The sequence below is a fragment of the Orcinus orca genome, chromosome 3 (genome assembly GCF_937001465.1).
Source record: "Orcinus orca chromosome 3, mOrcOrc1.1, whole genome shotgun sequence".
In the NCBI taxonomy this organism is placed as follows: domain Eukaryota; kingdom Metazoa; phylum Chordata; class Mammalia; order Artiodactyla; family Delphinidae; genus Orcinus; species Orcinus orca.
The window spans coordinates 93,682,374-93,696,253 of NC_064561.1; the positions used below are offsets into that span (position 1 = coordinate 93,682,374).

General features: G+C 39.4%; 1 protein-coding gene across 2 annotated transcripts; it reads left to right on the top strand.

Moving 5' to 3' along the window:
* Positions 1-3,347: 3,347 nt before the first annotated feature.
* Positions 3,348-9,875, top strand: SRP19 (signal recognition particle 19). 2 transcript variants are annotated; one of them, XM_004267451.3, is made up of 5 exons: positions 3,348-3,572; positions 4,215-4,290; positions 6,589-6,660; positions 6,755-6,866; positions 9,315-9,875. In XM_004267451.3, exons 1-5 carry the CDS (start codon positions 3,454-3,456, stop codon positions 9,446-9,448), a joined length of 513 nt encoding a protein of 170 aa, XP_004267499.2. In that variant the 5' UTR covers positions 3,348-3,453; the 3' UTR covers positions 9,449-9,875. The 2 variants fall into 2 exon arrangements, with proteins under 2 accessions (XP_004267499.2, XP_012387638.3); XM_012532184.3 differs by lacking the exon at positions 4,215-4,290 and having other exon boundaries at positions 3,436-3,572.
* The last annotated feature ends 4,005 nt before the right edge of the window (positions 9,876-13,880 follow it).

The following is a 13,880-nucleotide window of genomic DNA, read 5'->3' on the forward strand; positions in this document are numbered from 1 at the left end:
ATTATTCCAACCCAAACTGGGAAATGAGGGAGAGAAGACATAAAAGCATGCTAAACTTCTAATCTTAAGTAGGCAGTGTCAAAAGATACTATTATACTTTTAACTTGGAAAAATAAAAATTCAATTTTTTTATTTAGTGGTAACCCCAGTGTTAAAAAGAAAGAAAAATTTCCATCCAAATCATTAGTCAAAGATAACTAAGAATACTTGAACAAGATATCAAAGAATGGAGAAAATGGGAGAAGGAGAATTAGCCACAAGAAGCATAAAATGACACAGTAATACCAAATAATGAGTGGATTGAGCACATATGGTAAAATAACCACTCTCAGGTTGCAGTCAAGTAAAACAAAAAATATCCTCCAATTATACACCATTAGTAAAAGACACATTTAAAATGATCCAGAATGGGGACTTCCCTGGTGGCACAGTGGTTAAGAATCCAGCTGCCAATGCAGGGGACACGGGTTCGGTCCCTGGTCTGGGAAGATCCCACATGCCATGGAGCAACTAAGCCCGTGCGCCACAACAACTGAGCCTGTGCTCTAGAGCGCACGAGCCACGACTACTGAGCCCACATGCCACAACTACTGAAGCCCATGCACTCTAGGGCCTGAGTGCCACAACTACTGAGGCCCTGTGCTGCAACTACTGAAGCCTGCACACCTAGAGCCCGTGATCCACAACAAGAAGCCACCGCAAATGAGAAGCCCGCGCACCGCAACGAAGAATAGCCCCCACTTGCTGCACCTAGAGAAAGCCCGCGTGCAGCAACAAAGACCCAAAATATAAAAAAATAAAAATTAAAAAATAAATTAATTAATTTAAAAAATGATCCAGAATGTATAAAACTAAAAGCACAACCACTTTTGCACAGGCAAATGCAAAGAAAACAGTAAAGGTAAATTTATGTCAAAGTATAATTCTGGATAAAAGACATCAAACATAATGAAAAGAAGGTGAACATCAGTTATGACTTTCTTTAAACATCAAATAATAGAGCATCAAGTGTATGAAACAAAATTACAAACACAAAGGGATACTGACAAAAACCATGGAACCAGTGACACTGCCAGTCTTTGACAGATGACTTCGTCTATACAAAACAAAAGGAGAGTTATTTAAAACCACAACTTCCTTCCAGAAAGGGTGGCTCTTGTTAAGGTAAAATTCTCAAAAGGTCCTTTTCTTTAGCTGAGGACCTTGGTGGGTTTGGGATCTGTAAAGCCAAGCCTGGAGTTTGAGTGGGAGGAGGATTAGAGAAAATCTCAGAGGTGTGCTTAAGAGAGGCAAGAACTTGGGGTTCTTGGGGTACCCAGGAATGGGGGGGTTGAGGAACAGAGACAGGAAGACAAAACGAAAGAGAAGGCAGAAAAAATGGTAAGAAGTCAAGGTCCTATGAAAACCCTGGTGATGCGGCAGGTAATGATTTTAGAAACAGAGACATACACTATTTCAGTTGAAATCTAAGTTCTTTGCAAAATCTCTGTTCCAGTAGTAACGGATTGACTTGTTTTTAATTTTCAGAATCTTTTTTTAACAATTGCAGTTATCTTCACCATCACATTATTAATAATTATTCGAATTCACTTATATAGTGGATGTAAGTGTTCACCACTGTTTCCCCTATATAGCATAGAGGAAACACTTTCTTCAAATCTTTATGTTAATATAATTTGGCTTGGCTGGAGTATGTCCTTAAATAGTTTTGTTTTGTTTGTTTTTTCCCAGAAAAGCTAAGTTGGGAATATACTTTCTAAATCCTTGCTTGTTTAAAAGAGTTTTTCTTTTGCCCTCAAACAAAGGATAATTTGGGTCACAACTTCAGTCACAGTTCATTTTCTTCAAAACTCTTAATTTCTAATGTTTACTGTGTCTAAGAAGTTCAACAGTCAGTCTGAGTTCTTTTCTCCTATAGATTACTTTTATTTCCTACCTTGGTGTTTTTAGAGTTTTGTTTTTATCCTTAAAATAAAGCAGTTTTACTAGCTTAAGTCCATGTGTGTGTTTGTTTCCACAGCCCTATCTTTTAGTACTGAGTCTTTTCAATCTTGAGTCTTCAGCTCAGTAAATGTTCTCATGTTATGTCTTTTCAAACCAACCAGATCTACCAAAACAGTGCTCTCCATCAGACACCAGCTGGAATCTTGGTGGTGCCTAAGTGGGGACCATATTGTCAGGAATTCTTGGTGTCCAGAAGTTGCACTCTATTCCTCTAGAAGTGGAAGCACACCTGTCCTCTACTTTGGTGTTTGGTATAACACTTCCCCGTAAGAGTACCAAAGCAGTACTGCTTGTGTTCAAATGCCTTAAAGGATTTGTAATGAAACAGGTTCACTAAAAGAAATTTTACTTACAGTCTACCCTCCTACACCAAGATATATCAATAGATATGAATCCAACAGAGGCTGGAGATGGAATGTAGACAAATCTTACTCATGAACACCACGTTGTGCTCTGGAATTCTCCCCGTGACAGTTATCCTAGGGCAAATTCTCAGACTTCTGTAGAAACTGGTTTGGTTTGGTCATTGCATGAAGCTGTTTTTACAGGAATCTTGTGCACTTTATAAAGAAGTAAGACATTTATATACATCAGCACCAAACTAATCCACCAAATTAAGACACTAGTACAAGGAAGATTGAGAGACAGGAACTGAGGGGATGGAGAAAAATCAGGGGCTTCCAGTCAGACCAGCTGGGTATTTATGCTCAGCCATCACTAGCGTTGAATGGCGAAAATTACCCAGCCTCGCGGAGACTCAAGCCTTTGGGCAGATTTTTGTTTTATTTTGTTTTTTCAGTTTTAGAAGAAAATACCTATTTTACCTTGTCCGGTTTTCTGAATAAACGGCCGCTACGAAAATAGGAATAAAGTTGTGTTTAAAGAATGGGATACTGCAACAGTGCTTTGCAATTAACCTAAGGTATGTAAAAATACAGTGAATTTTAGGGTAAAGGTTTTGAAAAGTGTATAGTCAAACTTCTAACATTATACAGCACACTGAAATACAGTGCCAAGTAATTTTGCTAGTTCCATTTTTGCCAAGTTGAAAGCGAGCTGCAGGGCCCAAGAGCGGTTAAAGATTAAACATAAAGGGTATTTTCTTGCCTACTCTAACAACTTGCTCGGAACTCACAGATCACCCGCGGTGTGGAGCCCTACTCTAAGGACGAGAGAAGTTAGCAGCATCCAATCGCAATGTGAAATTGGCCAAGAAAGCGCGTGAACGCTTAAGCCAATTTTAGCGACAGGGTAAGCGCCCCAAAGGCTGGTTTTGGCGAGATCTTGAGAAGCGAAGGAATTACTAGCCTTCGTGGACCCTCTCGCGAGAGGTTTCGACGCCACGTCAGAAACTAGAGACCCTGACGCCGAGCGACAGGTGCTGGAACAAACCGACGGTGAAAAACGGCGGACGCAGAAGCGCTTCGGTGGGCAGGACTTCCGCCGGAAATGGGGTGGTCTGGGAGCTCTCTGAGCGGAATTCAGGCTGGGTTTTTCTTGCAAGTTCGGCCTGGGGGCTGGGTGAAGATGGCTTGCGCCGCTGCGCAGTCCCCGGCCGACCAGGACAGGTGAGTCCGGAGAGAGGAAGGGGCTTGCGGCGAGCCCGCGGGTGTTGCGCAGACTTCCCCAGCCCTGAGGAAGGCTCGCCGTGGGAGCTCAGCCCCAGCGCCGGGCTCCGGGCCTGTCCTCCGGCGCCCGTTCCTCCCTGAGGCCGGCTGCGCCAGGGCTGTTCGCAGGTCCCTAGATCCCAACTTTACCTAGCTCAGTGTTTACCTGTGCGTGAGACAGAGGACTTTGGGTGCTACGTGGACATGACGTTAAGTAATCACAGTGTGAAAAATCTGTTCTTTCAGTTGTTGGTGCGTTCGGAAAGGCTCGTTTGAGTTCTTTCAAGCCTTTAATACCTCAGACTTGTAGTTTCTATATAAGAGAGCAGGCCCCGCCATCAGAAGCTTTTGACAGGCACCTGTATCTAACTGAACAGTTACGGCGTTGCTTCCTTCCTCCCTCCCTCCCTCTAGCAAGTGATTTTTTTTCCATCTAAGTTAAAGTTCGCTTTTTAAGTAGAGGGGAGGCAATTTAAAGAAAAAAAGTTAAGCACATAATAGTATAGGTGTACCGGCAATCCTGATGATGATGATGAAAGAAAGAATGAATGAACTTTTGGAAATATTTCTCGAGTGATACCAGCTGGGCTTTTCCTGTGGCAGGTTCATTTGTATCTATCCTGCTTACTTAAATAACAAGAAGACCATAGCGGAGGGGCGGCGAATCCCCATAAGTAAGGTAAGCGGGCTGATACGTCTGTCTTTGAGGGCCTGGGGAGGTTGTATTGTCAGGGCCACAAAGGCTTCTTTTACTTTACTGCATTGTTTGGGGCATGAGGAGAACGGCAGCCAACAATTGGGGTGCTTTCATTAATAATGGTGATGCAGGAGGGCACTGATTCATAACTGAAAGAATTTTTTAAGTGGTTCTTCATGAGCCTGTGTTTGAAAGAAGTTGGGGGTGGAGTGTTGTAGGGTTTGCACGTTTTTGTTTTTTTAAACTTAAGGTTATGACACTCTTTCCCTTAATAAAGGAAACCAAAATTCTGGCATTGTACAATATGATATACAGAATGCAGCTGTGTTTTTAAACAAGACTTGCAGAAAATTCACATATGTTGAGTTTTACAGTTTTATGTACATTATCATCGTCATCGTCTTCTTTTTGAGAGGGGCAAAGTTACTTTAAAATTAATACTTCTTAAAAGTACGTGTTTATAGTTTTAAAAGAGATGATTTCTGCCTTGTGCTGTTTCAGTAGGAAAACCCGAGTTCTTAGTTGGCCTGGTGGCTTAAGTTTAGAAAGTGCCTAGTGCCAAGTGAAGGGGGTCTTTGTAGCTTTTCATTTTCAAAATTAATGTTATATTCTATTTTTTTAAGATTAATTTACATTTTGTAATCTGATGATGGATTTAAGGAACTTGGCCTGAAGCAGTACGTTATTTTTGTGTTATTTAATATCTCTCATTCTACTGCTTAAATGTGTAGAGGAAAGTCTGCTTTGCTGCTACAGGGTAAAAGAGAAGATGCCAAAGCACTGATTCAGAATAATGCCTAACATCAAGCCACATTGACAGACCTCTGGAAGCAAGATCTCAAGATAATTTGGAGAATGATTGAATTGTTTTTAGTTTTATTGATTTATAGCATACATGCGGAAACATACGTAAATCTTACGTGTTTATTTTGATTAAATTTCATAAAATGAGTACGCATGGGTAACCAAGCACCCAGATTTTAAAAAGAACACGTTACCAGCACTCAGGAAGATTCCTTTATGTCCCTTCCCAGTCTCTGTTCCTTCCATATACACTCACTACAAAGGATGACCCCTGCCCTGACTTCCGATACCATAGATTACTGTTGCTTGTTTCTTATTTTATTTCAGTGGCATTACACACTATGTACTTTCATGTCTGTCTGATTTCAATGAACATGAAGCTTATGAGGTTTCAGCTTACAAGTGCTTATACCCTGCATTTGTGAGTGTAGTTTGTTGAATTTCATTGCTCTGTTGTAGGGTTTCCCGACAGCAGCACCACCAGCGTTTTGAGCTAGATGATTCATGGTTGCAGAGGCTGTGCTGTGCTGTGTGGGGTTTAGCGGCATCCTTGGCTTCTACCCATCAGAAGCCAGTGCCCTACCCCACCCTAGTTGTGATGATCAAAAATGTCTCCTAGCATTGCTGAATGTCAGGGGGCAAAATTACCTTGCTGAAAGCCACTGCTCTGTAGTACTGCATTGTGTGTATATACCACGGTCCAGCCTACTATTGATGGATAGTTGGGTTGTTTCTAGTTTGGGGCTATTAAAAATAGTGCTACTGTGAACATTCTTGAGATTGTCTATTTTGTATTTTTCCTCGATAACATACCTATAGCAGTGGAATTGCATGGCCATAAAAATGCATATATTTAACTTTAGTAGATACTGCCAAACAGTTTTCTAAAGTGGTTGCATCTGTATTATGTAGACTTCTTGAAAAAAGCCCCTTGTGGCAAAGACAGCTCCTAGCATATATTTATTTAATAGACAGATGTGTCCATCAAAGTGTACCAATAATGACTACAGAATTCTGAGGGCTTCTGGAGGAGCCAGAAAGGGTACTTGGTGATCAGGACAAACACTGCTCCTCATTAAGCAATGGAATCTCCATTAGCCATACTAAGCTTTGTCTATGCTGAATATAAGGTTGTTATACCTTATAATTTGCTGAGCATGGACACTAAAGAGTAAATACAGAAAGAAAGAAAGGAGGGAGGGAGGAAATGGTTGCATCTGTAATAGTTGTTTAACTGGTATTAACCCTGTGAAGTTTATGTTCTTTTGGAAGGGAGGTGGATACACAAGTATGAATCAGTGTGAGTCCCAGGAATTTAAAAATTACAATCGAAACAACTGTACCTAAAAAAAAAAAAAAAGGAAACCTAGGATTTTGATATGTGTTTTGATCAGATATTTGAAATGATTTATACAACAATGTAGCAATATCCACTTAAAGCTGAGCTATTTAGTGTTTTTGTTTTTAACTTTTCAGGCTGTTGAAAATCCTACAGCTACAGAGATTCAGGATGTATGCTCAGCAGTTGGACTTAATGTATTTCTTGAGGTATGATATGGTTCTTTGTTCACTATTTTCCATACTCATCTCATTGACATAATAACTTTCTTAAAGCCTGTTTTTATTTATTTCTTTACGTTAGAAAAATAAAATGTACTCTAGAGAATGGAATCGTGATCTTCAGTACAGGGGCAGGGTCCGGGTCCAGCTCAAACAGGAAGATGGCAGCCTCTGTCTTGTACAGTTCCCATCACGTAAGTTTTTTTTAATGAATGAATTAAGTTTGGGATAGGTTACTCCTCTACACTGTCAAAAATGTTCTAAAACTGACCTTTTGACAGGTCAAAAACGTAATTTGCATTCTATAGATTAATTTAGAAAAAGGGCTGCTGCTGATGCAGAGAGGTAAACAGTGCTTTTAACTTCTTTTAAGTTAAGGACCTTTGAGAATGTGATGAAACCTACTAATCATTTCTCCAAAAAAAACACATTGTTGCGTGAACATTTTATAATCCTCTGGAAGTCCCATCATTGTTCCCAGGTTAAGAATGTGAAATTATTAAATGGTCACACATTACTGCTATTTCAGATCCTAGAGACCCTTGAGGTCTGCTATTCATTTCTGTCAGTAAATTTAAAAAGCCATATTGAGGGCTTCCCTGGTGGCGCAGTGCTTAAGAATCCGCCTGCCAATGCGGGGGACATGGGTTCAAGCCCTGGTCTGGGAAGATCCCACATGCCGTGGAGCAGCTAAGCCCGTGCGCCACAACTACTGAGCCTGTGCTCTGGAGCCTGCGAGCTACAACTGCTGAGCCCACATCCCACAACTACTGAAGCCCGTGCGCCTAGAGCCCGCGCTCCGCAACAAGAGAAGCCACCGCAGTGAGAAGCCCATGCACTGCAACAAAGAGTAGACCTCGCTAACCGCAACTAGAGAAAGCCCATGCGCAGCAACTAAGACCCAACGCTGCCAAAAAATATATAAATAAATAAATTTATTAAATAAAAAAATAAAAACCCATATTGAGGGAATTCCCTGGCAGTCCAGTGGTTAGGACTCTGTGCTCTCACTGCCAGGGACCCAGGGTTCAATCCCCAGTCAGGGAACTAAGATCACACAAGCTGCACAGGGTGGCCAAAATAAATAAATAAATAATTTTAAAAATTAAAAATAAAAAGCCATATTGAGCGAAAAACGCAAGAGATATGCATAGTGTGGGGCCACTTAGGTATACATTTAAATACAAAATATTACTGTTTATTGATTGATGTATATGCAGTATTGTTTATTGACATATATATAAACACTTTTGAAATGGACTAGAAGAAAACACCAAGTCTTAAGGTAGTAGTTAACCTAATGGCGAGTAGGGAGTGAGGAGTGTGGTCAGGGGTGTGATGGTCAGAATAGATTGTAGCATTAGCTCTAGTGTTTTATTTCTTAAAAAACAATGAGAACCAAACAAAACAAACTTCAGTATTCCAATATATTAACTCGGTGTATTGGGAAGATGAGTATTTATTTACATGTAATTCTTTACTTTTCTGAATTTTTTATTTGTAAAAAATATGTTCTAGGTTTTTTAAATGGAGCTGTTAATTTTTTTCTTGACACAGTAACCCCAAAGTGACAACTGAATTGTTTTTAATTGAATTAAAATAACTGGTTATTATTCTAACATAATTATTTGGTTATTAATATCTACCAAAACCTGTCAGGATTGGTAGATATTTCTAGAAACTTAAGGGTCTGACTCGGGAATGACAGGTGGTATATTCAGTGTATTTTTTCTTTTCTTTGGCATCTTCCTACACTACTTTTTACAAGTCAAAAGACCAAAAAAAAACAAAAACAAAAACCATCAACCTTTTGCTTTGACTAGTTAATAACATAGAAGTAAAAACTACAGTTGAAAAGATGTTGCTTCCTGTTTCCAGTAAGAAAACAGTAAGAAAGTAAAAAACAGAGCTGAGCGGCTGATGTGTTGAAAGCAGCCACTGGAGCTGGAGGAGGTGGTTGGTGCCCAGAGCAGGGGGCACGTGGGCATAAATCATTTGGGCGTGTGAGTGACATATTTTGTAGCTTAATGACATGGGCGTTTGCTGTAAGATTGAGAGGGCCTGTGCTTCCTAGCTTAAGTTACAATAATATCCTGACTCTGTTTTCAGCTTGTTATGTTTAGATATATTTTCCTTTGATCTTCAAGTCAATTCCTAGGACCAAGATCAAATTTTTTATTTCAAATAAAGTGTTCTAAATTTTTATTTTGTTCATTTAAATATTTCAGCATTGTTCTTAATACATTTTCTCCAGGAAAGGTCCCCACTTGAGAAAATCAGTGTCTTCATAGTCATTTGATTTTTTCTTTTTCTTTTTTTTTTGGTACGCGGGCCTCTCACTGCTGTGGCCTCTCCCGTCGCGGAGCATAGGCTCCGGACACGCAGGCTCAGCGGCCATGGCTCACGGGCCCAGCCGCTCCGCAGCATGTGGAATCTTCCCGGACCGAGGCATGAACCCATGTCCCCTGCATCAGCAGGGGGACTCCCAACCACTGCGCCACCAGGGAAGCCCTGATTTTTTCTTTTTAAATTCTTATTTTCTTGATGTGGTGATGATTTCTTAAACTTCATGATTTTCAAGTTAACGACCTTTTATGTCTTATTTCTCAGATTATACACTAAGCCTAACTTCTTGTTCCTAGGTAAGTCAGTAATGTTGTATGCTGCAGAAATGATACCTAAACTGAAAACAAGGACACAAAAAACCGGAGGTGGTGACCAGAGTCTTCAGCAAGGAGAGGGAAGTAAAAAAGGGAAAGGAAAGAAGAAGAAGTGACCTGGTATGAGAATCAAGGATGTGGTACTACTGTAAGAGACATGAATGGAGGTTTCTCATTTGTATCTGAGAGAAACAGAAACTTTCTGTTTGCATCATTTAACTGAACTATGAACATTTGTGCCTCCCAGCTTCAGCATCAGAGTTGACAATGAAATAAATTTACATCAGAAATATGCATCCAGCTCTTAGGAAGTATAAAAGAAATTTTTTCTTTTTGCCTTTTAATGCAGTTTTTGTGAAAGAATCATTTTTTTTTTTTAAAGAATCATTTTTTTAAATGGACAGTGGACTCTACCATAAGTTACTTGAAATCCTATATCTGTTTGTCCTCTGTGTAAACATGTTTCAGATAAATGAGTTTAATAAGATTTGAAGTACACATTTTGTTCCTCTTTTAAGTTAATGAAATAAATTTCAAACTGACTTTTGTAGCTTTTGCTTACAAATTAGTTAATGCCAGCAGAGGCGATAAAGAGAATAAAATGGGGAGTGGAAGCGTAGTGTGAGCCTAAAACCAGAAGAAAGTGCTTAAATCCTTTTGGAGGTCTATGAACAGGCAGTCTGTAGATCATATTCTTTTTTTTCTTTTTACTTGGAGTATAGTTGCTTTACACTACTGTGTCAGTTTCTGCTGTACAGCAAAGTGAATAAGCCATACATATACATATATCCCCTCTTTTTTAGATTTCCTTCCCATTTAGGTCTCCACAGAGCACCAAGTAGAGTTCCCTGTGCTATACAGTAGGATCTCATTAGTTATCTGTTTTACACATAGTAGTGTGTATATGTCAGTCCCAATCTCCCAGTTCATCCCACGCCCCCTTCCCTCGTGGTATCCCTATGTTTGATCTCTATGTCTGTGTCTTTCTTTCTGCTTTGCATATAAGATCATCTGTACCATTTTTCTAGATTCCACATATATGCATTAATATATATTTGTTTTTCTCTTTCTGACTTCACTCTGTAGATCATATTCTTCTACTCAATTATTGTAATTGAATTGTTTAATCAATTACTAGTTTGTTGGCATGTGGAAAGTCCTGGAGTTTAAGCTTTAGATTTACTTATTGTGTAGACTTAAGAGTATTATTTTACTTGGAGTTCTAAAATTACCTATGCTTTAGCACCTTGACATAAACATTTTTTCAAGAAACTAAAGTGGATTGGTGATTCTAACTTTATTCCAAAGCACTGTTCTAAAAGTGGTGATTTTGTGTAAAATTTAAGAGACTCCTTATCCAGCCATATGTTTTTGTCTACTGATCATCTCTTGGGGAACTGCCTTCCCTGACTCCATATGCTTCTGGAAGGGCAGTTAATTACAGGACTGCATCCTGACCACAGGATATGACCCAAGCCAGGCCAATGGATTATTTCTCACAAATATTAAATCTGGAGTAGAAACACAAGTACAAATGGTGATGGGAATTGTTTACAAATTTGAGCTATCCTGATTCCTGTCTTCCTGAGGCCTGGTATAGCTCTTCTGTGAATCTTATGAGCCCCTTTATGTCCTCCTTTAAATCCCCATTTCTTTAAGTTTTTATTGCTTGAGATCAAACAATTCCAAGTGATTACAGAATAAACGAAGCCAGACTTTCAGAACTTTAAAAGGGGTTACACATCCAGGCTGTATGAGATGATCCATTGGTATGCAGGAAGAAGTATTAGAATTGTTACTTAGGTTTTTTTCTCTCTAATGACTTCTGTTATTAATATGTTTTATAGTGAACATAATAGTACAGCAGTTTATATATCAGACTTATAAATAAATACAGGGTTGCAAAACATGATTCAGAGAAGCCCTCTTTGGGGAAGTGTATCACTTAGGAATGTGTTTGGCTGTGTAACAGAAAACGATGAGGGACTTAAGCAGGAATTAAATTTTTTCAAATAATGTGAAACCCAAAGGTTATAATAGGTGTTGGTTCGGTTGCTCAGTGATGCCCTCATACCTTTCTACTCCGCTATCCATGGCATGTTTCTAACATCCTTACAGTTGTTGCAAGCTTGTAAAAGGGATGATACCAGACCTGACATTGTATCAGAGTTCCACATCTGTCCCCCGTTAAAAGGAAAGCCAGAGATTTCTCAAAATCCCTCCTGGCCAACTTTCACTTAAGTTTCATTGTCAAGAACTCTGGCACAAAGTGAAATACAGCCTTTCAGTCCTGATAGTAGAGGCAGCCAAGGAAGTGAGTAGTTGAGAGTGGATACTGGGGCGGTCAACTTAAAAGATTTGTTACAGAAAGATCACTAGAATCTAAAATTCTTTTACTTATGGGACAATAGGATTGTCAGAAAAGGTTTCACAACTATTGCTGTAACATATTGCTGTTTCTTCATCTTGCTGCAATCAGTGAATAATTAACTTTGCTTCTTTCCCAGTCAAGTGAAAAATAGACTCTTTTCTAATGAGCAAAATTGAGCATTTATTCATATGTTGAAATGTCATTTGTATTTATTTCAGTGAATTATGTTCACATCCTTTGCCCTTTTTTTTAAGGACTTTATTGTTATCAATATTGTACATAATTTAAAGAGCCAGCCAGTTTTAATAGTTTCGATTTTAGGCATTAACTTCCATCTGTAGAGGAGGATGATATCGTTTTCCTTCCTTTACCCGCAACACATGCATGCATCTTTCCCATCTTCCCTCCTACCACTGTATTTGATAATTTTAATCACTATTCAGAGTTTACATTATTATCCTATACTCCATTCATAGCTGAACCATGTAGTACCTTTGCTGTTCAAAATTACAGTCAGGGATCCAGCAGCACTGGGCTCCCCTGGGAGTTTGTGAAAAATGCAGAATCTCTGGCCCAAGCCCAGAATTTGAATGCATTTAGGAAGATCCCCAGCTGATCTCCAGAAACACTCTTGAGTATGCTGTGGTTATTTTTTATTTCTTTGGGGCTAATTTTTTTCTTTTATTTGCTCAGTTTTCTGAATATTTGTCACTAACTCAGCCATAAACTATCAGTTGTCAAAACAACCTTACAAATAGTTTGTTCACATCAGATAGTTTATTTTTTTTGTTTTTTTTAATTTATTTTTATTTTTGGCTGCGTTGGGTCTTCATTGCTGTGTGCGGGCTTTCTCTAGTTGCTGCGAGCAGGGGATACTCTTCGTTGCGGTAAGCAGGCTTCTCATTGCAGTGGCTTCTCTTGTTGTGGATCATGGGCTCTAGGTGCGCGGGCTCAGTAGTTGTGGCACGCAGGCTCAGCAGTTGTGGCTCATGGGCTCTAGAGCGCAGGCTCAGTAGTTGTGGCGCATGGGCTTAGCTGCTCCGTGGCATGTGGGATCTTCCCAGACCAGGGCTCGAACCCGTGTCCCCTGCATTGGCAGGCGGATTCTTAACCACTGTGCCACCAGGGAAGTCCAAGTAGTTCATTAATTTCATCTTTTTAAAGAAGTCTCTTCTGGAGCCTTTCACCTGGCTCTAATCTCTACTAGTTACCCTTTCCACCCAGTGCACAGCTTCACTCAGGTCTCTCTCTTCACCATCATTCAGAGTATGACTCGCTTCACTACTTTGCTGTTTTTGGATATCCTGTATTTCTGCATGTTATGTATTCTTTCTTGAGTTACTTCTTTGTTTTGTGTAGCCCATCTTCAGGATCTTCCTGGGAAAAATGTAAGGGAGGTAAATGTTCTTAGACCTTGCATATCTGAAAGTGTCATCATTCTACCCTCACACTGTTTGGCTGGGTATAGAACTAGAATTGGAAATCATTTCATTTCAGAAGTCTAAGGGCATTGCTTCATGGTCTTCTGTTGTAGCCATTCTAGTTCATGATCTGTCGTGACTCACATTTTTCTTACTGAAACTCAGATCTCAGTATTCTTAAATATCACTTTTGCTTTGTGTGGGTCTCCTTTTGTCTATTGTACTGGGTACCTAATGGGCCCTTTCAATATGGAGACTTGTGTTCAGTTCTGGGAGATTTTCTTGAAAATTTCATTGATTTTTCTCCCCTTTCTGATCTTGGAATTGCTTTTTTAAAAAAATTAGACCAACAGCTTTATTGAAAGATGAGAACAGAGCCCCTCTTCCCCCGGGGCCCTGGTGGCATCAGCCTCAGGCTCTGAGCATCTAGGCATCCTATAGCCGGAGAGCTGATCTTGGAATTCCTTATTTAAATATTGGACCTGCTGGGCAAGTCCTAAAATTTTCTTATCTTTTTTTATTTCCATTTCTTTGTCTTTATGTTCTAGTTCCTAGAATTTCTCAGCTTTATCTTCCAACCCTTCTATTGAACTTTTCATTTTTCTTGTTATTTTCAACTTCTGTAAGCTCTTTTGTCACCTAAATGTTTCCTTTTTCTAGCATTCTATTCTTATTTCATGGATGTAATTCTTTCTTAGAGGGTATGGTTTATATCCTTTTACTTCCAAGTCACTTTTTTTTTTAATTGTTTTTATT